At 40.2% G+C, this 25,777-nt stretch overlaps 1 protein-coding gene across 3 annotated transcripts in view; it reads left to right on the forward strand.

Moving 5' to 3' along the window:
- Nucleotides 1-25,777, forward strand: part of LOC119655857 (serine-rich adhesin for platelets) — a 72,067-nt gene that overhangs the window by 33,355 nt on the left and 12,935 nt on the right. For 2 of the 3 annotated variants that reach the window (XM_038061976.1, XM_038061977.1), the window contains exon 2: nt 19,645-25,760. In XM_038061976.1, coding sequence (XP_037917904.1) covers nt 20,000-25,760 — 5,761 coding nt within the window. In that variant the 5' untranslated portion in view covers nt 19,645-19,999. Of the gene's footprint in view, nt 1-10,173; nt 10,955-19,644; nt 25,761-25,777 lie in introns of those variants that run through there. The other variant, XM_038061978.1, reaches the window with a different exon arrangement.

A 25,777-nucleotide genomic window follows, 5' to 3' on the forward strand; every position in this document is an offset into this window, starting at 1 on the left:
ACGCAAGGTTTTGATGGAGAATCTTGCAGACGGAGTTATGACGATTGGTGTACTCGGTACTGCTCAACATCCTGCACGCAGATGTTATGTGCTGGATGGTCTCCTCTTCACAGTTGCATAACCTACAACTGGAGTTGGTGATTGAGGAGTCGTGAAGAATGTACCGTTTATAATTTTTTGTTGGGAGCGAAGCATCCTGAATTGAAGTTAGGAATGCTTCGGTCTCATAGAATAGTACACCATTTGTTGGAGGCTTCGACGTCAATGCCTGACAACAACAAATTTTTTAAATGACCTCCGTGAATGGGTTTCTCTTTCCACATGTCGATCTTCTGTTGGACTGAAGTAACATTCGACATGGGATCCCATTCTCTGCTTCTCAAGTTCAAAGGAGATAATTTATTATCTGCCATGACGGTAGCCTGATGTATTTGGCTAGAGGATTGTTTCTCATAGAAAAACTCACGAAGAGAATGCACTTGATTGTAGTGCAACGTTTTTAAATCAAGTACCCCCGTTCCTCCCTGATGACGTGGGATAGTGATCCTCAATTTTTCGGCAGCTCTATTGTGCATGTTGTTGTTTGCAAGAACTACCCTTACCCGTCTATTGACAGCTTCTAAATCAGTATTACTCCACTGTATCACACCGAAAGTGTATAGAAGGACGGGAATGGCGAAGGTGTTGATTGCCATGATTTTATTTTTCCCGTACAGCTCAGTTTTAAGGACAAGATCCAGACGCCGTTCGAATTCCCCCAGCAACTTAGATTTGATTATTGCCACAGCAGGTGTTGTTGCTTGCAATATGCCGAGGTATTTGTAGACGTCGTCCGAATCCATGCCCTCAATTCGGATGTTATTTTGGCTGTATCCTTCGTTGTCGGTGTGTTTTCCCCGAACAATTGTTTTTATGCGACATTTCTCCAAACTCAACTGCATGCCGATATCTCTGCTGAACTGGATGGTGATGTCCAGCAAGGAGCGAAGTTGGCTCTCGTCTTTGGCATACAATTTGATGTCGTCAATGTACATTAAATGGCTTAATGTACATTTCGACAATATGCCATGCTTGACTTGGAACCCGTATTTGCTTTCATGCAAAAGATGGGATAGCGGGTTCAAAGCCAAACAAAACCACAGTGGGCTTAGAGAGTCGCCTTGGAAAATGCAACGCCTGATTGGTATCTCTCCTGATATTTGTGAGGATACCGATAGCTTCGTGCTCCAATTCTTCATTACTGTTCTCAGAAGAAGAACGACATTCGGGTTGATTTTATACAAGCGTAACACTTGTAGTAACCACGAATGTGATATGGAGTCAAAGGCTGATTTATAATCGATGTAGGCTGTCGAGATGTTTCGTTTTTGGTGGACAGCCTGCTTTACAGCTACCGTATCGATTATAAGCTGTTCTTTGCAGCCTCGGGAGCCTTTTGCGCATCCTTTTTGCTCCTCAGCTATCAATTTATGAACATCAAGATGTTTTGAGATGTTCGCGCACAGAACTGAAGTGAAGACCTTGTAGATGGTAGGAAGACAAGTAATTGGTCGACATTTTGAAGGGCAAGAGACACCCTGTTCCTTGGGGATCAGGAAAGTTATCCCCTTGGTGAAAAATGGTGGAACTAAATCAGGATCGGCAATCATCTGATTAAATTGATTTGCCAATATCCTGTGAGTGCTCTTGAACCGCTTCAGCCAGAAGTTGTGAATCTTGTCAACTCCTGGTGCCTTCCAGTTACCTGCCTTGTCAAGGGCTGCTTCAACGTCGACTTCAGTTACGTCAGGCATGGTCATTTCGGGGAGGGCCTCGCATGAACGCATAAGGTGTGGGAGCCACGCTGCTTCTAAATTGTAACGGCTGGATTCGCTCCAAACACTTCTCCAGATCGAGGTTACTTTCCCTATCTGAGCTGGTGAGATTTTTGTAGAATCCCCGTTGGCTCTGGAAGAACAAGGTGTTGTCTGTCCTTCGCTGAAAGCTTTTCTGATACCTACGGATGCGATTGGAGCATACCGCAAGTTTCTGCTTCAGCACCTCGAGGATTTCTTCAATTGGCATATCATTGGACAGATGGTAGTTTCCAATTATGTTCGCAACGCATCTGTGCACTCTTGGTGATGGATTTCCAAGGAGTGCTTGCGTCACACGACCAATCTCCTTTCTCAACTTTTCGACTCTTTTGTTTAGTCGAAACACCCAGAACGGTAAAGTCCTTCTGCGCATACCTCTGTTATTCGCTCTAAGATGTTGGTTATGGAGACGAATAACCGTGGCAGCTGCAACGTAGATCAGGCTGTGAACCTCTGTAGCAGTAATCTCGCTAGCCAAACGATCAGCCAAAATTCTGTCAACGGCAGCAATGATGTTAGTAGTTGCCGAAGTAAACTTCAGTTTTGGGATCTTTAGCCTAGCGTCTGGGAGAATCTCAGCATACTCTGTGAATGCGACCTGGAATGCAGTCAAAGCCTCATTATAAATTGGGTCGACATCCCCAGTTACTAAGCATCTCCTGACTACTGGATTCATGGAGTGCCTTACAGGTGGAGTACTTGTGTTACTCCTTTGACTAGTCCGGTAATTTGATGACTCCAGCCCGAGCTCAAGTGAAACCTCTTGGAAGATTTGTTGCCTAGTTGGTAAGGCAACTCGGTTGTTATTCACGATCACCCGGTACTGGTTGACGACGTTCTGTTCCGGAACATGACTTAGCTCCGGAAATCGGGTTATGAACGCGTCATGTAGTCGATGTCTGTAACCTGATGGATTCCGTTCCAAATCCGTGACACGGTAATAGACGCGGACGATAAATTCGTTGAGTTGGTTCGTCCAAACCATACGACGCCTAGGTCTCCCGTCCCTGGAGGTTAACGGCATAACCGCCAAAACATCCAAGGGCGAAGAGCCGCTCTGATGTTGTTGAACGACCCTTAACCGTGTTGGGTACTGTCTTCGTGTCCCTGGGGTCCCATTAAAAAAATTTAAATTGTTTTCCCCAATTTTATTCCCACGAGTATTGGGGAAGCAGTCAACCCTGCAACAGAGCCCCAATGTTGCAATGCCCCATGGTTACCTCCAAAGATAGGGAAGGTATTTGGAGGGGAGCCGCTGAAATACAGTGTAACGTCACTGCAATTCATCCGATAGGCGCGTCGATCCCTTCACCCCGGATTACGGATTTGTTAAGGAGGTTTACTCCCCCTGAACGGGAAGAATCGGTAAGGGAGGACGAACACAAAGGGAAACGTTCTGCTTGTCCGCGGCTACTTATTTACAAGATTAACTTGCGATATTCGTAGCTGACCCGGTGGGTCATGTCATTATCCGCAACCCATGACACGCGCCTGGTCGCATGCAGCTCTGCGTTTGCAACTCAGGTGAGGATAAACCTGGTACGCCATATATATATATATATTTTTTTTGGAAATTGACTAAAAACGTCCCTCAAGTTCTTAAAATCACAAAATTGAAATAATAAAGCTTGAAAGTATGGAACATGATTCCACAAAGTTTGGTAGAAATACTATTATTATTGATAGAGTTATAGTACCTGAAATAGTCCCTTTTGGTAAGTTTACTGCAACCCAAGTCATTATACATAAAACGCTAATATCACATTGAAATACTAAATGTGTACGCTTTACGCGATATTTATGTAGAAATGCAACATTCGTACACACTAAATATCCTTACAAAAGAAAATACCTAAAACACCGGACTTCCGGTTCCGCCATTCGGAAGTGTAGGTTGCAGAATAGATCTCTATTGTACATGAACAATCTGCTCCATGCTTAAGTTGCTGCTGCACCTTTGCAGAAAAGCTTTGGGTTGGATTCATGTTGCTGTTACTTTTTTGTTGAGCTCGGATGTCCCATCGCGCGTCTTATAATTGTCATCCAATTTGGAAGTAAAGGTCGTTCTTCCTTAACATTGAAACCATATGCCCACACTGGATCCCGTTTTCTCCCAACCTTTTCCTTTGTCTTTGCTTCCGTCAAGCGGAAGTAAAATTGAGCAAGCGAGCGAAATTAGGTATAGCAGGACGTAATCCGCAGATCTATTTATAAATAGTTATGAAGATCTTTTGCTCGGAATTACTGGAATGCTGAGAGGGATGTTATCCTCGGTCTGAACAAGCCGAGCGTTTCGTGGAATGTAGCGGAATAACTGGGACTGAGCCCATTTAAAATTTTATGGCTTTGCATGTAGCGAAAATTCCTTGCTGCTGTGAATCGCCTAGTTCTAATTTTACATCAGATTTAGCCGCATATGGCCGCGTTATTTTATCCAATCGTTAATTCTATATGAAATCGTTTACTCCATACAGCTCACATCATCTTCGGTCAATCAATCAACTACGCGATAAACCAACACAACGCCATGTGCTTTTCCGAACGCACACAGGCGAAGGGCATTTAAGCGCGCCAGCCATTTGGTTTGCAATCTCCGAGGCCCGTCTGACATCGGTTTGCTTTACGATGGCTGTGGCATTTGAGAATGTATGCACGCTAAACCCGTTTTACATCATCGCTTCTATATTTATAGAGCGGCGTGGCATGGTGTGCGTGTGTTTTTGTCATTTTTCTTGGCCTTCTCGGTAGATTTGATGTTGGCAGAAGCAGAGGGAGCGCTGTGTTGGTGCGCCAGTGCTCAGATCTGATTTCGTTCCGTGCGATAGCGTTGCCTGGCTGTTCGCAACCCATCACGGCAGCTATTGAAATGAACGGTCCGCCGCTGCAGCCCCTCTGCTGGCTGGCACTTAACCGAGTGAATCGTGTTGCGGCCGTACGCGGTGCTCGGCTCGGTTCGGGCCTGGTCTGCGCTGAAACATATTTAACCAGCTTGCATTCGCTCACCCCGCGTTCTGATATTTATTTTTGTTTATACGATAAATTGGGTCGCCGTAGCACTTCTGGCCCTGCTTTGTCGGCGCTTGATGAGTGTCACGCTTGAAATGCATTCGGCTCGGCGGTGCACATTGCGCTAATTTGTTTTGGTGAAGTAAAAATACATCTGACGTGACGAGTGTCCAAGCACTGCTGCGTTGCACTGTTGGTAGATATTGGCTCCCTCGCGGTTGACCGTCATTACCAGAGCATGTAATAAATTTCGGCATATGTCGCATATCAATATTCTTCTAAAATACTAAAAGCGCTCTAATTCCTAGACATGAGATCTGTAGAATATTTTCCAAAGCTTGAACGACACAAATTCCTTAAAGAAATCGGTACAGAACGGGAGATGCTTCGGAGGCTAAATTGTTGGGAAAAATCAATCTCCTGTCAATCAGCTGAGTTCTTACTCACTTCGGACACTCAAGTTTTCTTATTCATCAGTCAATGTTAATTAAGTTAACTTTAAGCCAAGTAGGTGCGGACTCAAGACTCCCAGTCCCTCCCATCCTCAACAAAAATTAACTTTAATATCAGAAAATCGTTCATGAACGGCGATAGAAAATTCCTTACGAAAATATCTCGATTTATGCATAAATTGTTGCCAATCAAAATTTGGGGGAACCGAAAATGCTTTCAAAACAATGCACGAATTAATCAAAAGTTCTTGATCTTCAGTTAGATCGATAAAAAAGGGATTAAATATTTCCAAAGCACCAATTCATTTGTATTTGGAATTTTGGAATGTCTGTGCATGTTCTGTTCTCCACAAATTAACTGTTGGTCAGCAGGGAATAAAGGCAGGCTTCCGAAATTGCGCAATCAGCCTCCATTTTGGGCCTAAGGGAATCGCCTTCTTGATGAAACATTACGATCCACTGGGGATGCAGCCCCAGAGAGTGAAGACGATGTTATATGTGATTCGCAATTGATTATTCATAAGGAGTTTCTTACCTAACCCCTGGTCAGACGGCTTATGCTGTCTTTTATCTTGTTTTTTTTTTCAAATGTTTGGTTTTTGACGATTTCAACAAAAAAGTTGTAAATAATCCCGCTCTGCGAAGTTGCAGAGAAAACAATCGGGGTGAGGCTAAAAATACCCTGATAATTTTTTATCAAGAATTAAAAAGCAATGTTTCCTAAAATATACCTAAAAATCTAGTGGACTACATAGGATTTTTAGAAAGTAATGGCTTTTTAAAAAATGGCGTCAACTTGAAGTAAAAATTGTTTTTTTTTTTTTTACAAAAAAATTGGTCTGAAGTCGGTCATGAAGTTGTAAAATTTTAATCAATCGAACGAATTCTATCTACTATATTTCACTAAAAATAGTTACTGTAAAACTGCAGTTTAGATTTGATCGGTTAAAAATTGCAGGCTTTAAGTTTTTGCATTTGAAGTTTCGAGCATAAAGATTTTAATGGAGTTCATATTCTATCTTTATTCTACGATGTTTGGGCCAGGTAGGTATCAGACTGAGGTATTACCCCATTGTAATATCAACTTGATTCCTACTTTGCATCATAAACGTGATTGAAATAAATTATTACAAAATTCACAGCAATATGGGGGATCATTTTGTCACTGGAAACATAGTTAAAATCAATTGACCATACCATCGCATTAAAAATTTCCTTCGAGCTTTGGGTAAATCCGCCCAAGCCAATGCCTTTGTAACTCGTCTTTGCTTAAGCCATTGCCAATTGGCTTTACTGCCTCAAATACTAGCTGGACTATGCTCGTAATTACGTTCTTCTTCGTATAAGTACACCATGAATTCTCTCCTCGTTCTAAGAAATTTTATGAAGAATCTTGCACAAATAGCGTTGCTGTTTTTAGAGATTAGATATTGTCTGCTATTTGTAGTCTAGCCTAACAGTGATAGACCGGTAGCTTTCTCCAAACTACAATTTTTCAATATAGATATATATTTCAGAGCAACTTACTCCCTGATGAAGAGGTAAGTTTGTTTTTATTTTAAGTTGCTCCCGAAATATATCTATATTGAAAAATAAAAATTGTAGTTTGGAGGAAGCTACCGGTCTATCAATTTTACGTATAGTTCTACTCATTTTTATAAAATATTACAATAAAATGTTTATGAAAATTCAATTTTGAGAAACGAATTACGATAAAATCTATTTTACGTTCTCTAGCAGAATTTTTGGCATCAACTTCTATTCTAGGAGGAACATTCAAGTACTAGAAGTATCTAGTGACCTATTTCAAAAGATTAATAAACACTTATAAGTGTGCGGGTGGCATAAGTGGTTAGACCACTGGGCTCTCGAAGCGGAAGGTCGTGGTTCAAACGTCACTGGTGGCAAAGGAATTTGTTATCGTGACTGGATGTGGGATCCTAATAGACTCAGCTGTGAATTAGTACCTGAGACAAATCATCATCATCATCAACGGTGCAACAACGGGTATACGGTCTAGGCCTGCCTTAATAAGGAACTGCAGACATCCCGGTTTTGTGCCGAGGTCCACCAATTCGATATGTCTAAAAGTTGTCTGGCGTCCTGGCCTACGCCATAGTTCCATCTTAGGCAGGGTCTGCCTGGTCTTCTTTTTGTACCGTAGATATTGCCCTTATAAACTTTCCGGGTGGGATCATCCTCATCTATACGGATTAAGTGACCCGCCCACCGTAGCCGGATTTTATCCACAACCGGACGGTCATGGTATCGCTCATAGATTTCGTCATTGTGTAGGCTACGGAATCGTCCATCCTCATTGCGGAGGATTCTTCTCTCGAACGCGGCCAAGAGTTCGCAATTTTTCTTACTAAGGACCCAAGTTTCCGAGGAATACATGAGTGACAAGATCATAGTCTTGCACAGTAAGTGCTTTGACCCTATGGTGAGACGTTTTGAGCGGAACAGTTTTTGTAAGCTGAAATAGGCTCTGTTGGCTGACAACAACCGTGCGCGGCACAAATCAGGGTAATAATATCGGGCGATAGCAACGCTAGACTCCCATTGCCTCCTACAGTGTACTGTATTCTACCGTTACGGTATTGAATGAAGTGCTCCAACACACTTGAAGGTCCTGATCTAATATGGATTGTTTCGCCAACGATTATTATTATAATAAACACTTATAATCCAAAATACATTATTAGTTACGAAATAAACTTTTGATCTAAATGGTGAAATTTGCTCCTAAATTACCTAGAAATCGACATCATGGCTTTACTCACAAAATCGGCTTTTTTCGACCATTTAAAAAATGTGTTTTCTGGATATATTTTTTGGAAAATTAAAGCAGTATTTCTGGTAATAAAAAGTGGTAGAAAGAAAATTAGAAGGAGCTTTAACTCTTCCGAACATATATTTTCGATTTTTAGCGAAATTTTATACCTGGAATTACAGGTCAGCCGTGAAACGATAAGTCTTACAGGGAGTTTGACTTTACTAATCTGGGTGAAAGTAACTCCATTCAATGTGAACCGTAAATGCACATGCTTTTTCCTTAAGTGAAAAGGGGTATTTTGGAAACTTTTGGTTTCATTTGCTTTTGCTCCTTACACTGCAAATCACTGCTCAGTTCTTCTGAGATAAACACTGAGTATCCAGTACAGTGGAAAATTATAGACTCAAGCACATATTTTCATATTTCTAGTGAAAAATAGTAAACATTTTTTATTGGTTTTGTCCAGAAATATTGTTCACTTATATGAACTCCGTGAAATTTTTTTATTTCCTACAATTTGAAGTAATCTTGAGGATAAACTTGAAATCAAATTGCTTAGTGGGGCTTTGGTATGTTTTTCAATACTTCTCCAATTCTGTCCTTAAGTTCATTTACGTTTTCAATTTCTGCCTATTCTTTATGATAAACTTTCCTCCCAAAATACCCTATGGATTTTCACTGGGGTTTAGATCGGAACTTAAGGTTGCTCAATCCAAAAGATTAATATCGTGTTCTTCAAACCCAAACAATTGTAGTCTGAGATTTATGAAAAGCAGCTTTATTTTGTAAAATTATATGCGGATCCTCTTTATTGTAATAAATTGTTTTCTACGGAGCATAATAAAAACCTTCAATAGACCCACTTTGTATCGTGTATTATCACTGCAAAACGCTTTGCCTGTTTCTTCACTAGTTGATACCATGATGCGACTAATGGTGTTATTGAAGAGGGCCCTGAATTTATATTTTTTGACAAGACAAAGTATTCGAGTTTATATTTTTTCATAACTAAAAATAGATCCTATTTTAAATCTCACTTATCCATAACTTTCCCTTGAGTTGGCATAAGAAGACAATATTTTTGAAAAAAAAAAGCAATTAAAAATATTTGCCAATTTTGATGAAAAATATGAAAGTGTGTATCTGTTGTCAGTTAAGAATTGCTTTATCATCGGCGATTATCAAGGTTGTCAGATCTGAAGTGAAAATAATGTATACTGCTACAGCCTTCATTGGACTGTCATTCAGAGGTTTCTATTATAGCTGGAAAGCGGTCATTAGGTAGTAATTCATCATACCAAAATTACGTACAAAGATTCAGAAGTACTGCTTATACAGCCACCATAAGCCCTTATGCGAGGCATAGCATGTCAATCACAGCTACGTTCTATCATTTTCCCATTTTCCAAGAAGCTTGCACTCTGCCCCAATGTTCTAGACTACGTACGTCCATTGCGTGGTATAGCACGCGGATATTAGTTTAACTCCTTTTTTTGTCACATTGCAATTAAAAAAGTAGGTAAACTAATATCCTGTCCGGAGTAAAATGTTCAACACTTTTCTGCAAATAACAATCATTTCGAATTCATTGATCACACCTTACATGGGGGTTTTCATTAATTTCACATTGAAAAATTCGAACATTTTTAATGCATAGCTACAAAAAAACACCAGACAATTGAGTGGCAAAACTGTTTGTGAAAGATTTTTCACTTTCTATCCACCAAGTCCATGTTACAATGTCACTTTCTTTCAGTAGGACATCAAAGTATCATCCATTTTTCCACTTTTCACCTGCATTCATCACGAATTGATGAGTTCCCTAATGCCCGGAAAGCATTAATTACGCCGTTTCCAGGATTCCTCCATTACTTCCAAATACATAGCCATCAGATCGATTCATAACGTTGATTGTAAAAGCAGCGGAAAAGAAGGATAATCTCATCAACAATAACAAAGTTTCGTAAACAAGAGGAAATGCTGCGTAGGTTGTCTCCACCAGAAAAAAAACTGAGTCCAGAATGGCAAAAAGGACATAATTGCTCGATTTGTTGTCACCGGAGCCCAGGCAGGAAATATTTCAGAGCTGGCAACGCCCTAGAATATCGTCGTCTAGCGCACAGGAGAGGGAAGCAGGCGGAAGGCAGGCAGCCAGGCGGGCCACAGTCGACGACTTGTATAGCCGTCTACCTTCGACTCGACTTGTGTGCGCTCCATATGCGCGCTGGGTAGTGTTATCGCCGTGAACGTCGTTTCGTGTGCTTTACGTCTCCACGGGCTTTCGAATCTTGCGCCAGAATTTCGCTCGGTGTAAATTTCGCTAATGTGTCCAATACGTCGCCGCGGTGGCGTTTGATGACTGTGCGTCAAAGAAAGTTGCTGGCGTGCGTATTTCCGCAAGAGAATTCCCTTAAAGTGCAAAGTTCTTGAAAAGAAATTCCAATCTCCATTTCGTGCACGGCAGCGAGATTTTCCCCGTTGATGTGTAAGTGCTCGGCCGAGTGTTTGTGTATTTTTATAGCTTCACAAACCACATGTTCAGCGAATATAAAAAACTGCGGTCGCGGCGAGGAAGTGCTTAAATTGATATTAACACGACACGGCCAAGTGAATTATGTAGTGAAAAGTGTCGGACACATCGCGAAAACTGCCTGAACGGCCTGAGTGAGTGGACACTTTCTCGTGTTTGTGGTGCGTGAGACGTTCAAGGAAATAAAGGAATTCGCGGACCGCGAAAGCCGGAGCTCTCGGTATAGTGGCGAGGTCAGGCGGAACACGTCACGCGGCGCGAGTACGGCAAGGGCGACCTGCCAGCGGCAGCGAGGCCAGGTGCTTCCCTCACCGAGTTCTAGGATCGAATGAAGGTAATGCCGGGCGAAGACATTCGCCAGCAGCAGCAGCAGTCATCCAGTCTGATGGCTGCGGGATGCTTTCGGCACGCTTCACATGTCTTCCACTGACAACGCTTCTCGCTTCTATCGACGGGCAAACAGTCGCCCGGCCAGCTAACAACTGCCTCGTATCAAACCCGAACTGAACTACCAACTGAGCTTTTTATCAATGGCAAATTGGGATTTGCACATGCGAGAGGCCGAGGATTTTGCATAGATCTTGGAACACGTTATACCGGCAGCAAGTGCATCGACTCATACGTGGGCTTTGTGCCGTACGACGTCACTCTCACGTGACTCCCCTGTTTGCAGTTCAGATTTGGTATTTTTCACATGAATTCCCCTCAGCTGCAGTGCAACAATACACATCAATGATTACTCAGAATACTTCCGGCTTTTTAATTCTAGTAATCACTGAAACCACTTTCCATTTTCGCGTCTAGTTCCCCAATATCTTGTTGCGGTGGGTTGGGTAGGAGATAAAGTTGGAAAGAATTTAATGGTACAAACCATGTTATGCAAACCCTGTTCCTCAAAAAGATTGAAATTGCACTTGCACTTGAATTGATTAGATCTTACTGTCAGGCAGTACCGTTTAAGATGTCACACAAGAAAGATTTTATGAAATTCCCTTGGAAAAATAGAATGGGTCAGATTTGTATCTGCCATTCTCGTGTTATTTAACAAAAGCAAGGGAAGCAAATTCTGTTCGCGATATGTATTTGTTATTTTATTTTTGTTTGAAATCAATGAATAGGTCCGCAAAAATAAATATTTCAAGCATATCCCTCCTCTAATGGATAGATAAAATCGAATTTGGATATTTTAAGAAACATCTAATAGACCTTCTCGAATTCGTCACATGTCAGTGTTCCAGTCTATCCGCTTGGGGAACCTACTTTGGTCTACATTTTAGGTGTCAATTTCGGTATGCTGCTGGTCTACACCATATACTGTATGTCCCGGTGGTTTTTTCGCTTTGGTCTCCAAGGTCAAACTTTTATTCTTTTCTCTCCTCTGATTTATTGCGAACTGAAAATAAATAAAGAAGAAACGAACCTTCTATTCTTGCGAAAAAAAATACTTTTCCTTGTGAGAAACTGGATGTTCTTGTTTTTCTTCAACCTGCTACTTTAATAAAAAAAAAACTGAGTGTTTTATAGTTAAAAAGTAGATTTGGCTACCACGAATGCCTATAATTACGTTATTATATTGGAGGCATCCATCTTTTGATATTGTTATATCATGTTGTGATAAATTTTCTATATTTGTTGCGACTCCTGATGTAGGCACAGTGCTCCAAAGACGTCTACCTGCCCTCGTGGTTGGTGTCTGGAGATGTGCATTATCTCCAGGGCTTTTTTTCGAGATGTAGTTGTCAAAGGTGTTAACCATTTCCATTCGGTTTTGTATACTCTTTAAGGTTTTGTTTGCAAAACAACCCCCAGAAATGCAGTGAGTGATATCCATCTACGTTGAGATTGAGATTCATGTAAAAGGGGGGTGTAACTTTTTTTTTCACCAAATATAGTCATGTCGGGTATCAAATGAAGTCTTAATTAGTACTTTTCAAAGCCGGTCTTAGTTTTGAGATTTGTTAAAAAGGCGGGGAGTGGGAGGGGTAGAAAGTGATGATTTCTTTAAGTTACAGTAGCTCAAAGTTGTCTTTAGCGTATAAATTTACAACCCCAAGTACTAAATCTGACATGCTAAATGCATATTCTTAAGATACATCCTAAAGGGAGTGTGCCAAATGATAGATCAGTACTTTCCAAAATTGATGTTAGTTTTGACATTGTTTGCGAAGGGGAGAAGTGCGGGGGTGCGAAAAGAGTCAGTTACTTCAAGCAACCGACGTTTGAAACTACTCAACGCAATTATCTGACAATAAACATGGTAGTCTATGCACATGGTATTTAGGTATGAAAATACACTCCATAACGATACCAGTTTGAATAAAGTTAATAATAGTATATAACCACATTTATTATAAATATGTTTGCTAGAACTTAGCTGGCGTCTTATTTTCTGGGGGCCGAGCTGGAATTTTTCCTTTATGAATTGAGGGATCCTAAGCTCACATTCACTCGATATCTCTGCATTTGGTCCGGTCCGACATCAAGTGGATGCACACTTAGTATCCTTCAATCTTCAAAAAAACAAGCTCAGCGCAATAGTTTAATTAAAATGTTCCCTTTCGAAAAATTGTATTCGTTGTAGGAAACTGGCGTCCTGCATGAATAGGGTGTATCACAAATAGCCTATAATGCTATCCACGGCTTGTGTCCACGCTCTTGACGCACTGTACTGTATATACTGTTTTTAAAATGAATGTCGATGCTTCTGCCGTTGTGAACATTGACTCAAAAGACAGGAATAGCTGTAAGTGCAAAAATTGTGCTTTACAAAAAAAGGTCTTCAAGCCAGAGTCCTAGAAAGGCGCCACTGTCTGTCTGTTCTGTCAATAGCAGTAACGTGCCAAGAACTGAACGATTTAAATATCTCAAGTGAGGCGTTTTTGATGGGGTAGTCACGTTATTCGCGCTAACGGGAATTCATTTACCAATAATGGTCTGAACATCGAAGTCAATGGTAAGTGACCAAAAGGGTGGCTTGATACGCTGGATGGGGATTTAAAACTCTCGCGGTTACATCCAGATCGGGCATTTGATAAAATAAAATGGTGAAACCGATCACGACGAGCCGACCCAGCTTGCAAACGGGACAAAGGCTGAAGAAAAAGATCTGAGGAGCGACGAGTGCATGACAGTTCCGTGTCATATAGCTAAAAATTTCGTTGCCCTCTATTTTTTAGAAAGCGATTTAAATAAATCATATGGAAATACCTGTATTGATAATAGTCAAACTCATATGCTCATACACTCTGATTTTAATATTATTAGCAAATGTGAAGAATTTAACCTACATCAGATACAAAAAAAGGCTGGAGAGAAGTAGATTCGTCATGAATGGAATTTTAATATTTCACTCGAATGTCGATTATTCTCGTTAATTATGACATCAACATCTTATTTGTATGGCTTAGGATGTTGTTAATTCGCACGAAATTGATAAGTTTGAATTGCTATAATTTTTACACTAATAGTTTTCATGAAACTTGGCATGCTATGCCGGTGTGAAATTTAGTACTCCTAGGGCAAACTTAAGGGGAGTTTTCAGTCAATTTCTGAAAGTTGGTAATATACTATTAGTAAGTTTATTTGAGCAGATATCGGAATGGGACATATTTTGAGGCCTAGATTGCATCTAAGCGCATCACCCTGATTTTTTTCGGATTCTTGGGTTCGGTAGTTTCGAAAATGAGTCCCGTCTCACTTTAATTGCGTATATTTTGACACCATACTCGCGTACTTTGCAATTCACGCCAAAACTGATGTCAGTTTCGGAAAGTAGTGATCAATGCCTTTCATTTGATACCCTACACGACTATATACGGTGAATATTTTTTTTAAATCCCCCGTTTGCTTATATGGGAGCCCCCCTTTAAACTCCACCTAAATTAATGTCACTCTCTGTATGCGTTGGATTTCATAGTTCCCATCTATCCACCGAATTTCGTTCGGATTGGTTTAGCGGTTTTGGAGAAAAGTGCGTGTGACACAGTGAATCGATTTTAATAAGCTTTTGTTTTGCACAAAACCTTAAAAAATACATTAACTTAATTTACTCAGATTAAATGGCGTTATAGAAAGGAGAAAAATTTTAATTCCTTCACATTATGTTTTGTTTTTCAATCGGCCACATTGAGAACATTAAATTGAAGTGCATAAAGAAGTTCCAAGTGTTGCAATTTTTGACTATAACTGTATATGACAACTTTTTGATGTGCTTGATGTCAAAAGAAAGAATAGTCTTCTTTGGATTTGCCACGTTTAGTATCGGTGTCTAGATCGAATTTGGACATTCTCGGTCATATGATTATTCCGGGTGCAGCCGAGAGGCCTTCCAATGTGTTCCACTTTGTTTTAGGTGGTATATGGATTTCTTCGATGTATAACTATTTTCTCTCTTCTATAAAGTCCTGACGTTAACCCAGAGAAAATTCTGCATTTATACTACTATGAAAATGAGCACTCTTCACGCCAAATTCATCAATCAGTCAATCCCTTATAACTCCACCCCTTCTACTGCAGTGCTTGAACAAAAATAGAACTTCAAAAGGGTTTGATAGCTTAGATGCATAAAGTGTATAGTGTATACCATCAGCTTCTTGCAGGGACAAATTCACAGAATTTCATTCACAACATAGAAAAAATTTGCAATCTATTGTCTGTCCTGAAATGTTTCAATGTTTACTTATCGCATTTTACCTTCCATTTCTGGAATTTGTCGCTGGCATCCTCAACTCCAATTCTCTGTCTTCGATATGTCTTATTTTGATGAATTTGTTGGTTAAGGGAAAGTCGCACCGCGTCCTTGAAGAACTATTGTGCCCGAATTTGTTGGTGCTTGACAAACAAATTTTGGTCTCTACATTTATATCTTTAATAGAATCGGTATAGATTATTCAGAATATTAGTAACTTAATTTTTTTTTTATTAACATACATCATTCATCTATTCTATATATCAAGTGGCAAATCTTTCTCATGTTTGTCGCTTGCAGGTAATTTGTTCAAGACAGTATTTTCTTTGCAAGTTAAGTTTCTGCATCAATGGAATACAGTCATCACATTGTCCGTGAACCTGAAAAATGCACGTTTTATGTCTTGGTTTAGCAGAAATCTCTGATCTGGAGGATTTTTAGAAATTTGAGGCATACAAGTGGAACTAATGCTTGAATGTGACTCTTTGCCAAGGTTGCTACCGATCTCTATTGGGCCCAGTAAAAGCCGACTCAAGACTTATCAGTTTAGAAAACGAAGTCTGTGATCCTACAGATGACTGTAAGGCTCCAGGGGCGTTCTGATCATGCTTACGCATAATTGTATATGCCTGTACGTATGAAAAATCTTGTGTACGAAAACGTTTTTCATGATAAGCTGCTCTTTTGATTTTAGTACAAAGAATTTTGGATTTGACGGTATCACCGTAGTCGTAGAATTGACAGGATATTCGAAGAAGTGCTCAATGCAAAAGTGAGCTACCGGCATTTCAATTTTAACAGGGTCGAACATTTTCTTGACATATTTAGTTTGTTAGACAATATTCGTCTTGCATGTTATACAACTGGTAGACCTTTTCTAATTATATAGTGATACGTTTTTCAATATCGGCTACTGTGATTTACCGAGACTTTCTGAGATCGTTTAAGGGGGTTTGTGATGGTTTTCAGAAATCGAAGTGGAAGATGTTGGGAGTATACTGTCGAAATTTTAGATCGAAATATTTACAAAGTTATACCAAATAGAAGAGCACGCCCAATGCTGAGGTTCCTACAAACGAACTCATTTGGTATGCTGCGGGGCAATACCTAGTGCCAGAAGAGCTGGTGCGCTGAGTTCTACCATAATGCGAAAAGTAAAGTTCGAAGTGTGGCCGGTATATCAAAACCTTCGTGTCTCTGTCGGTGGTCTTCAAAGAAGTGTCCTCTCGCCATTCCTCTTTCTTTTCTCTTTCTTCTTGGACATTTTCACACGGGGCATCGAACGCCCAGCGCTCTTTACAATACTTTATGCAGATGATGTTTTCTTAACGTCTTATAGCAAAGTAGATCTCGAGCATCTTGTCCAAAAATGGGATGATCGATAGGTTTTGTATTGAATAAAAGGGAATGAAGATATCTGCAATGGATATGGGATTGCACCGATTGCGGAGAAATTGCGAGAGAGGGACCTTCGATAGTATGGTCATGTAATTCACGCTAATGAGACTTCACTTGTTAATAATGATTTAAATATCGAGGTCGATGAGAAGCGACCAAAAGGCTGGCCGAAGCAACAGTGGTTTGATACGCTGAATGGATATTTGAAGTAAAATAGCGTAACCGATCACGATGAGCCGACTTCGTTCCGAACGGAACAAATGCTAAAAAAAAAAAGAAATTCAACTCTCATCGTGATATAAATTATATCGCAACTTTATGATCCAGGATATTTCCGATGAAGTACTCTCCATAAATAAATTTGCCATGAAAAATACTTCACGAGTGATTTCCTGACTACATACTGATGGAACGCTCATTATTCACATCTTATATAAGAAGAATTTTAATCTTTACCCTGCACAGTTTTCGATTAGTTGTTTTTTTTTTTGAGGAGGTAACTGTTACTTCTTTCGAAATGAACAGGTCTGCTTTGGTGACCAATAATTCAATAACGGGGGCAATGGTAAAATTTCAATTATGCTGTATTCAATACCGCTTGGATCAGGTTTAGATATTTCTGGGCTTTTTGGCAGTCTCTGGGATTTCTATACTTAGGGACTCGCTAAAGATAGATGTACATAATAATAATAAATGCGTGTAGAAGGGTAGTAATGTGATTAAATTTCTCTTCATAGAAATGTGGTTTTTGTTTAGTTTGCGCCGCAGGGGGCGTAGTTTGTCCCTAATGATTCGTTAGACAATCATTGTAACCTTCATATTTTAGAGTCGTAATATGAATCTTAAAAATCATTGATATATAAAATATAGAATACGAAAATGAATGAAAGACATCTAAAAGAGGAGAGTGAATTTATGAAAAACCAGGCGACTGCAGATAATATTTTTAACACGAACACAATTTGCAACTCGAGTAGAAGAAATGAGAGCCTTCTTTGCAGTTGCCTTAATTACATGCGATGTGGAGATAAAATGGAATTCAAGACGTTGTCAACAATCATCATTCAGCTTCTGTGACAATGAATCTCACAAGGTTTCTAACAATGTCTCTTACTTTATTGAAATTCTTATGCACAAAGGGTTCTGAAAGACACTTAAGAATCTTCTTGCTCTGTGTTTTTGTCAATAACTTCAACAGTTTTCTAAAGTTTGCCCTTCCATGAAGGTGATTTAACTTTATACACCCGGTGTAGAGTGCAGATCTCTCTTTCTGGTTTATTTTTTTTTTTTTAAAAGAAGTCAGTTCTACATTATTCCAACAGTAGTTATAATTTTGTCCTGGAGAATATTATAGGAGAGTCTGTTCGGTTCCATCTTGATGATTAACATATAAGCGTATTCACCACCATCCCCAACCAAAAAAATTAGGTGACTATAGTTATCTTTCTAATCGCATTACAAATAAACGCATAGTTTCTAGGTGAAAACTATTTTATACTTTATATCCCTGTCCAAACCAATTATTTCAATAATAAGTGCACAAGCTAGGAAGGAAAGAACGAACAACATTGGTTACAAGTGATTCGTTAAGTTTATGCCCTACTACTGGATTACATCGATTAATTGGATATTCTCTGAATTTCTTTGGTTCCAAACTACTTGTACTTGGTAAAATCTTTTCTCTTCAAAATGGGACAATGATGCTGATTATCTTTCTGAAACTCTGAAGGCTTTTGAAGTTCCATTGGCGAGAGGAAAGGACATCGTGCAATGATTCCTTTGGGCTATGAACAAATGCGAATTCCTGTAAAGCTGCTTACATGCATGAAATATATATATTTTAGGCTAAATAGTTGTCAACTACCTTATACTTTATGTCAAGGACTCTGGCGTTCAGAATGGGTAATTGGTGAAATTAAAATAGTTCCAAGGAAAGTCATAGAACTATAATTTGCTTACAAGAAACTTCTAGAAGAATGTTTCCATAAAAACCTAAATGTCAATTCCGCTAATTACACATGCCAATTATCTGTACTCGCTCGTTCATTATAAATTGATATATTCCTTGATAAACTTGTTATTGGAAATGTCTTAGCTTTCGCAGCTAGTCTTCGCATCGAAAGCTACAAATATGTAATGATTCTCCTCAAATCTTATTGTACGCAGCTGGCAACGGTCTTTTATCTTTAGCTTTATCAGCTCACGATTTTCATAGCAAGATGCTTGGGAGACTGATATCGTAGTTTTGTGTAGCTTTCACTGCACCTCACCAGCTGATTGCTGTGGGTCGACTGCTTAACTACTGTTTGATGCTACCCTCGTGTCACCCAAATACCACCCGTCCGTTGGCAGTGACGTCACATGAGTACACCCGATTTGATTCGGATTTGTGATCAAAAGCCCGCATGATTGTATTTTGCTTTGTTGACTTACTTGAATTGATGAATGGACAAAAACCATCCCGTATGCCGGCGGAATATTTTTGCGGCATTTTGGTTAGCTGCTAGAGTCATCGTTGAGCCGGCTCTCGGGGAAGTTCGCTACTATTCGCTTCTATTTCTGATGTTTTTCATTTATATTTTTTTATCGATTATATTTATTTACCAGAAGGTCAATGGCTCGGAGGTGTCGAGCCAGATAAGATGGTACTTTGAATAGTGTACAATATTGTCGGAAGTAGTATCCACTTAGACACAGTACACAGAAGCTTTTCATCTTTATTCATCTCTTAGATCAGGAATTTGATGCAAGGCGAAAAGCGAAAAATGTTTGGAATTATGAGATATATTTGCTTTGGTGGGGTCCAACTAGTTTATTTCGGTTAATTAGGCAATAGTCTATATGATCCAAATCAATGACGAACGTTAGGGACAGGGCTTTTTTTCAATTCTCTATAAAGACGGAAACTTTGATTAACCGACTTTTCTCTTCTCTTACAGGAAATTAACTATCAACCAACATATCTATGAGAAAAAATGACAAATGGATTATTTTAAAGTTATATACTATAAAATTTCCTACGTGACTACCACGGCGAATATCATAGAAACCAGTAAGCGTGCATAATGGCTCAAATGAGTATATACTTGGTAGTAACAGGAACGACTGAATATCAACGGCATCATTACCTCGAAAAATATAATCGAATTCAAAAAACACAATTTATTATCACCTAACCCGGTATCTGACGAATGTATGCTGCGTAATTTTCTATGTGAAAAATTTCGGGCCACTAAGGTTTTTGGATAAATAGGAATAATATCCAAAAAATAACGTAGCGAATGTGAAGTAGAAATGAACGATAAAACCAATCAACAAAAAGCCAGACAGGATAGCGAAGAATTATTAGTGACATCATCGACTTCATCTCCTTCCAATCCAGTTGAAACTAGGACAACAACTACTTCGACCCCGTCAAGTTCACCATCGTCCTCGAGCAGAGTTGATCCTCTACAAATTGCCGGGAATTCATCAGCCTCGCCTGGGATTAGCGGCAGAGGTAGTAGATCAATATGTCCCGTTGTGACGAGTAGCACAGGAAATACTAGTAGCAACTGTACACCGAATTTAGAAGATGAAGATGATGTCGACGATGACGTCGATACAATTATAAGTGCTGAAGATCGGATCCATTCAGTCGGGAATATTTCCGATGATAGTAGTAACAATAGAATTGCAACTGCAGGGGGCCCCCCTGAAATGGGTGGATTGCCGTCACAAAACGATGGCGACACTTGCATAGTAATATCGACTAGTGGTGGTAATAACAATTCCAGCTGCTTGGAGGGAACTAGTAATACTCCCAGGAGAAATATGTTATTAACTATGCGAAGTAGCGATTCAAATAACGTGGCTGAAGCAAGTGTGTCGACGGTGAGCTCGGCCGTGAATGTTCCTTCGACGCCAACGACCAGATCAAAGCGAAAGCTTTTGAACAGTGATGCTATAGCTACAGGAGAGAGCAGTACAACAGCAGCAACTACTTTAGGTGTTAATCGTAGTAGTATTAATTTAAATTATAACAAAAACGTAAGCTTAGAAACTAAAAACCATCAATCGTCAACGTCGAAGAAAAAAGCAGTGACGAATGCGACTTTGTCTTCAAGTATTAATTCATCGGGTCATGGTTCTGATTTAGTGAAATCTAAAGGTGGTAAAAATTTGGCAACCTTGAAAAGTTGCACTGAGGATATTGAGGACGACAGTTCAAGGAGCAGCAGTAGCAAGAGAAATTGCATCAACACAGATGAATCGACAGAATCTCAAAGTGATCATAGCCAGGATGTGAATATTAAATGCAAAAGGGAAGATTCAATCGAAGAGGCCATTGCTGATAATAGGAGAGTTGAACCGATTAAAATCAACTTAAATCGGGATGTAGCGAAAACAAAAATCAGCATTAAATCTATTGGGAAACAACCTGGGCGTGAATCTACAGAAACGAGTGAGCAACTTGTTATACCAAAGTTGACAATAAAATCGTCTCCGGGATCTGACTCGAGTTCTTCTTCATCGTTATCAAGTGTCGATTTGGGTTCAACTTCAAGGAATTGTATTGAACAGCAGAGTTTACAACAGGATTCGGAATCTGCACATGTTGTACCGAAGCTAATAATTCGCGCCAGCGACTGCAACAGTAGTAGCTTTACAAATTCCGAATCTAAACACACTTTAGTTCCAAAGCTTACAATAAAAGTGGATAATTCGATGAACTGTCTGAAAGAAGGGAACGAACATGAATCTTCCGCATCGCCATCGCCTTCATCTTCACCATCATCTGGGGAGCAAATTCAGTCGCAACCACCCCTTCCTAAATTGACGATTAAAACAACCGGAGACACGACAGAATCGATAATATCGTCATCGCATTCATCATTGACATCTTCTGCGACGGTTCTGGTGTCTCCGCCAATATCATCAGCACAACCTACGGTACCTAAGTTAACCATTAAAACTATTTCGAAATCATCTACTTCATTGGTTGCAGGGAACAGTAGCGATCAATCTGTTCCTAAATTAACTATAAGGACGTCGGCGTCACAGTTATCACCTTCACAAATGACGCCAAGCACTGACGGAGGAATTAGTGATCAGGAAAATATTCGCACTAACAGTCCTATTCCAAAGTTCACAATTAAAACTATTCAAGACCCTGAAGCAAATAGCATGAATCAAAGTGTTCCTCGACTAAAAATTTGTACAAAACAAGAGGAAGACTCGACCGGTAGTCCCACAATCCTGTCCCCGACAGTTCCGAAATTCACAATAAAATCTGTCCAAGAAAATGAACAATCCATTCCGAAACTAACAATTTCTGTTAATGATCGCACGTCCGAATCGTCCAGTTCTTCATCGTCGTTAAGCGAACTCGTCCCGAAACACGCAGTCGTGCGACATACCGATCAGGACGATAGAGAGCGAGTTCCTAAACTGACAATATCTTTTCAAGAATCTCCAAAAGTGAAATCTAGCTGTTCGGATTACGATTCGTTGAGTGAAAAGCCAGAAAAACTGCCAAAGCTTACAATTAAAACCGTAACCGAACATGATATTGAAGGAAGTTCTGAAAAGAGTTTCCCCAAGCTGACAATAAAAACAGTAGCAACGGAGGAATCAGTCGTTTGCGAGAAAACTGAAAGGGTGCCTAAGATTACGATTAAAGCGGTGCCAGAGCAGCCATCTGAGTCACTTGATAAAATACCCAAATTAACAATCAAAACAATTTCTACGGATCTAGATGGCGAGGAGAAATCTGATAAGGTGCCCAAAATCACAATAAAGACAAAGTCTTCTGAGGAGTCTGAGCCATCATTGTCGGATAAAGGGGAGAAAATATCTAAAAGAATGGGAAAAAATAGTGGTGATGTCGGGGAAGCAGAAAAATTGCCGAAGATTACTATAAAGTCAACTTCGGAGCAAGTCGCAAATACTAGCACAAAGTTTGCACAAGAGCTTGCAGACATTCCAAAGCTGGCGACTAAATCCACGTGTGAATCGGATGTTAAAGAAAGGTTGCCCAAGTTAACGATCAGGCAGATTGTTGATACTGAAGAAAGTGAGAGTCCAGAATCGACGGGGCGAATTCCGAAAATAACGATCAAATCGATTTCGGAGAGTGAAACTGTAGAATCTATAGACTTAACCCAAGATGAAGCTGCTGTAGTTCCGAAACTAAAAATAAAATCTCATTCGATAGCTACCTCGGAACTAGAAAGTACTAGTGCTGACAAAGTTCCTAAGTTGACGATAAGGACGAAATCGGCGCCAGTGACGGATAGTGGTGAGCCAGTTGAGAAAAAGCCCAAGTTGATGGTACAGCAGTCAACTCAAAACGCTGAAGATTCTGAAAGAATTCCGAAGTTGACAATAAAACAGATCACTAACAATCTGGACGATTGTTCGTCATCCTCAACGTCATCGACGTCATCACCGAAAGTGCCCAAGCTTACAATTAATAACCATGGAACGACGGGGAAACATCTGAAGCGAGCTGGTCGGCGAAAAAAAATGGATACTGCGACAGAAGGTGAAACGCTGAGTAATGATTCGACGGAAGGGTCATTTCAGTCGGGTGCGGGAGAAACAGATAAAATGACACGTAGAAATGACGAAGACACGAAGCCACACACAATCCAAACCAGATCTTCCCTGAGGAATTCGGAAAAATCGGATTTTCAAAGTTCAAAAAAGTTCTCGGCTTCAAAAAACGGTTCACTAAAAGGTGATGAGGGGGCCAGTGACAAAGCGTCTGCTTTTGGTGCAGCGGAGGCAATTGAAATAGGGGCTACATCACCTGCTGAAAAAGTTGTTGATCATAAATCCGAACACAATTCAGTTGAATCGTCGAGAACTTTGCGATCTTCAGATAGTAAAAGTGAAAAAAAGCCCCCACTTGAACTGAGTAGTCAAACATCGAGCCATAAACCATCAGATAGTAGCCGTGAAGAGTTAAACAAAGAGCCAGCAGTTGATGTTTCTATAGATGTGGCGCACAATATCGACTCGAACCTAGAAATGGAACTCGAACGAATAACTTCCCAGTCCAATTCTGATTTCAACATCAGTATTTCTGATTCAAACATCGACACCAATCTCGAAATAAGTGCAGACCTGTCAGATGCTGCAATAAATGATCTCGTGGATATATTGAACGATGATGATCTGGAGGATCTTGAATCACCGATAAAAAATGAATCTGACTCTTGCCATCAAGAGGAAAAGGGAAAGGAAGAAGAAAAGGGTAAAAACGACGAGTCTATTATGGTGCCCGAGCAACAATCGGATGTAAAGATGGACGAAGAAAAGACCGAGGATAAATCAGACATTCCCGACGACGTGATCAGCTTAGGAAGTGAAGAAAACGACATTGTTGATCAGCTGACAGAACTTTTAAACGAGGCGGATGAAGCAAACGATTTTGTTGATCAGCTTCTAGCAGACGCTAATGGTAACGCTACCAACGATTCTTCTACTGATGGTGACCCTGCGAAAGACTCTGGCGAAGGTTCAAGCATATCCACATCGGAGGAGACCATGAAAAAACTCAATATTGAAGAGAAACTTAGCCAGGAAGTTTCCATAGTTGAAGAGACGGCTGTCACGGAAGGAGAGTTGAAGTGCATAGAGAGTGCAAAGCCTGAAACAGAAACTTCCATTTTAGAAGCTGTTGTGCCTATTTTGAATAACGAATCCAACAATACTGATGTGATAAAAAATACACCAAATGGTTTGGTGGATACAATGCATGACTCGTCATCGAATCAGAGTGAGAAGGCTGACGAAGTAGCCACAAATCGAGAAAAAAATGTAACAAATATGGAAGATAGTTCGTTATTAGAACGTGCACTGACGAGCTCGATAAGTTCGAGGACTACAAATAGCTCAACTACGAAGATGTTAGAGGAAACTAAGTTGATCACGTCGGATGAGCAGGTGGTATTAGACGAAGGCAGAGTTGGTGATTTAGTTCTGGAAAATGAAGTACAAAATGCAACTGAACAGCCCAGCGATTCAAACGAATGTGAACGTTCGTTAGATAACTCGAAAATAGAAAATAATTCGCAATTGGTTAATAAAGGAGAAGTCATCGACACAGAATCTGAAGATCGGCCAGAAGATTTGAAAACTAGCAGTTGCCTAAAGCGCCATAACGTGGAGAAGGAAGTTAATGTTCCAATGAAACGAAATCGCTCTGATCTCTTTGAAGACAGTTCCATTGAGGTGAGTAAACTATCTAGTCAGGTGCCCATTGAAAATTGCCTCGATTTGGGTTCTGTCACACCAGAGAACAGCATGCAGACTGCTGAATCGAAACAGTCGACGTCTTCCAATCTAGTCGATCTTGAAAGTTCATCATTGACTGGTGACGAAACATTCCGCACTCTAACAGAATTGAAAACAATTAATAATGTGGATGTGGAGAATGAACTGAATGTGGAGAAATTAGAGGGGGAAAGTAGCAGTCTGAAAGGGATTTTGAGTCTTCTACAGGCGCAGGATTCATCGGAATCCCTTTTGCCAGGAAATTCCGAGTGTAACTTAAAGTCGGAAGCGAGCAAACTGACCGAACCTGGAATATCCGTTGTCACGTCGACACCACCACATGTGAATTCGCTAAAGTCGACGCAAAGCATTCTTCTAATCAACGAGGATACGGCATCCGGAGATTGTATGATAACTGAAGAAGATCCATTGATGATATTACCAGGATCGATGGATGGAAGCTTGGGTGATGGTAAAGATAAAGTTGAAAATGATTTCTGTGTTCCTGTGGAAGATATTGCTACGCCACCAGTGAAAAGACCGAGAGGTCGTCCTCGTAAAGATGGCAAACCTGCAGGGAGCGTGAGGAAAGGAGCCAGAACAGATCCACTATCGATGAGAAGACGACCGCGAAGTACTCTGATAGATGGTACAGACGGCACTGATGACTCACCAGTAATACATCGACGGAAAATTTCAGATAAGGAATTTCTGTCGACTCCAAACCATATCTTCACAACACCAGAACCTGCATTGATGAAAACGGATCCTTTTTCGGTTCCAGGGGCGACAGGTGAAGATTTATGACTG

This window comes from Hermetia illucens, chromosome 4 (assembly GCF_905115235.1).
Source record: "Hermetia illucens chromosome 4, iHerIll2.2.curated.20191125, whole genome shotgun sequence".
Lineage (NCBI taxonomy): Eukaryota > Metazoa > Arthropoda > Insecta > Diptera > Stratiomyidae > Hermetia > Hermetia illucens.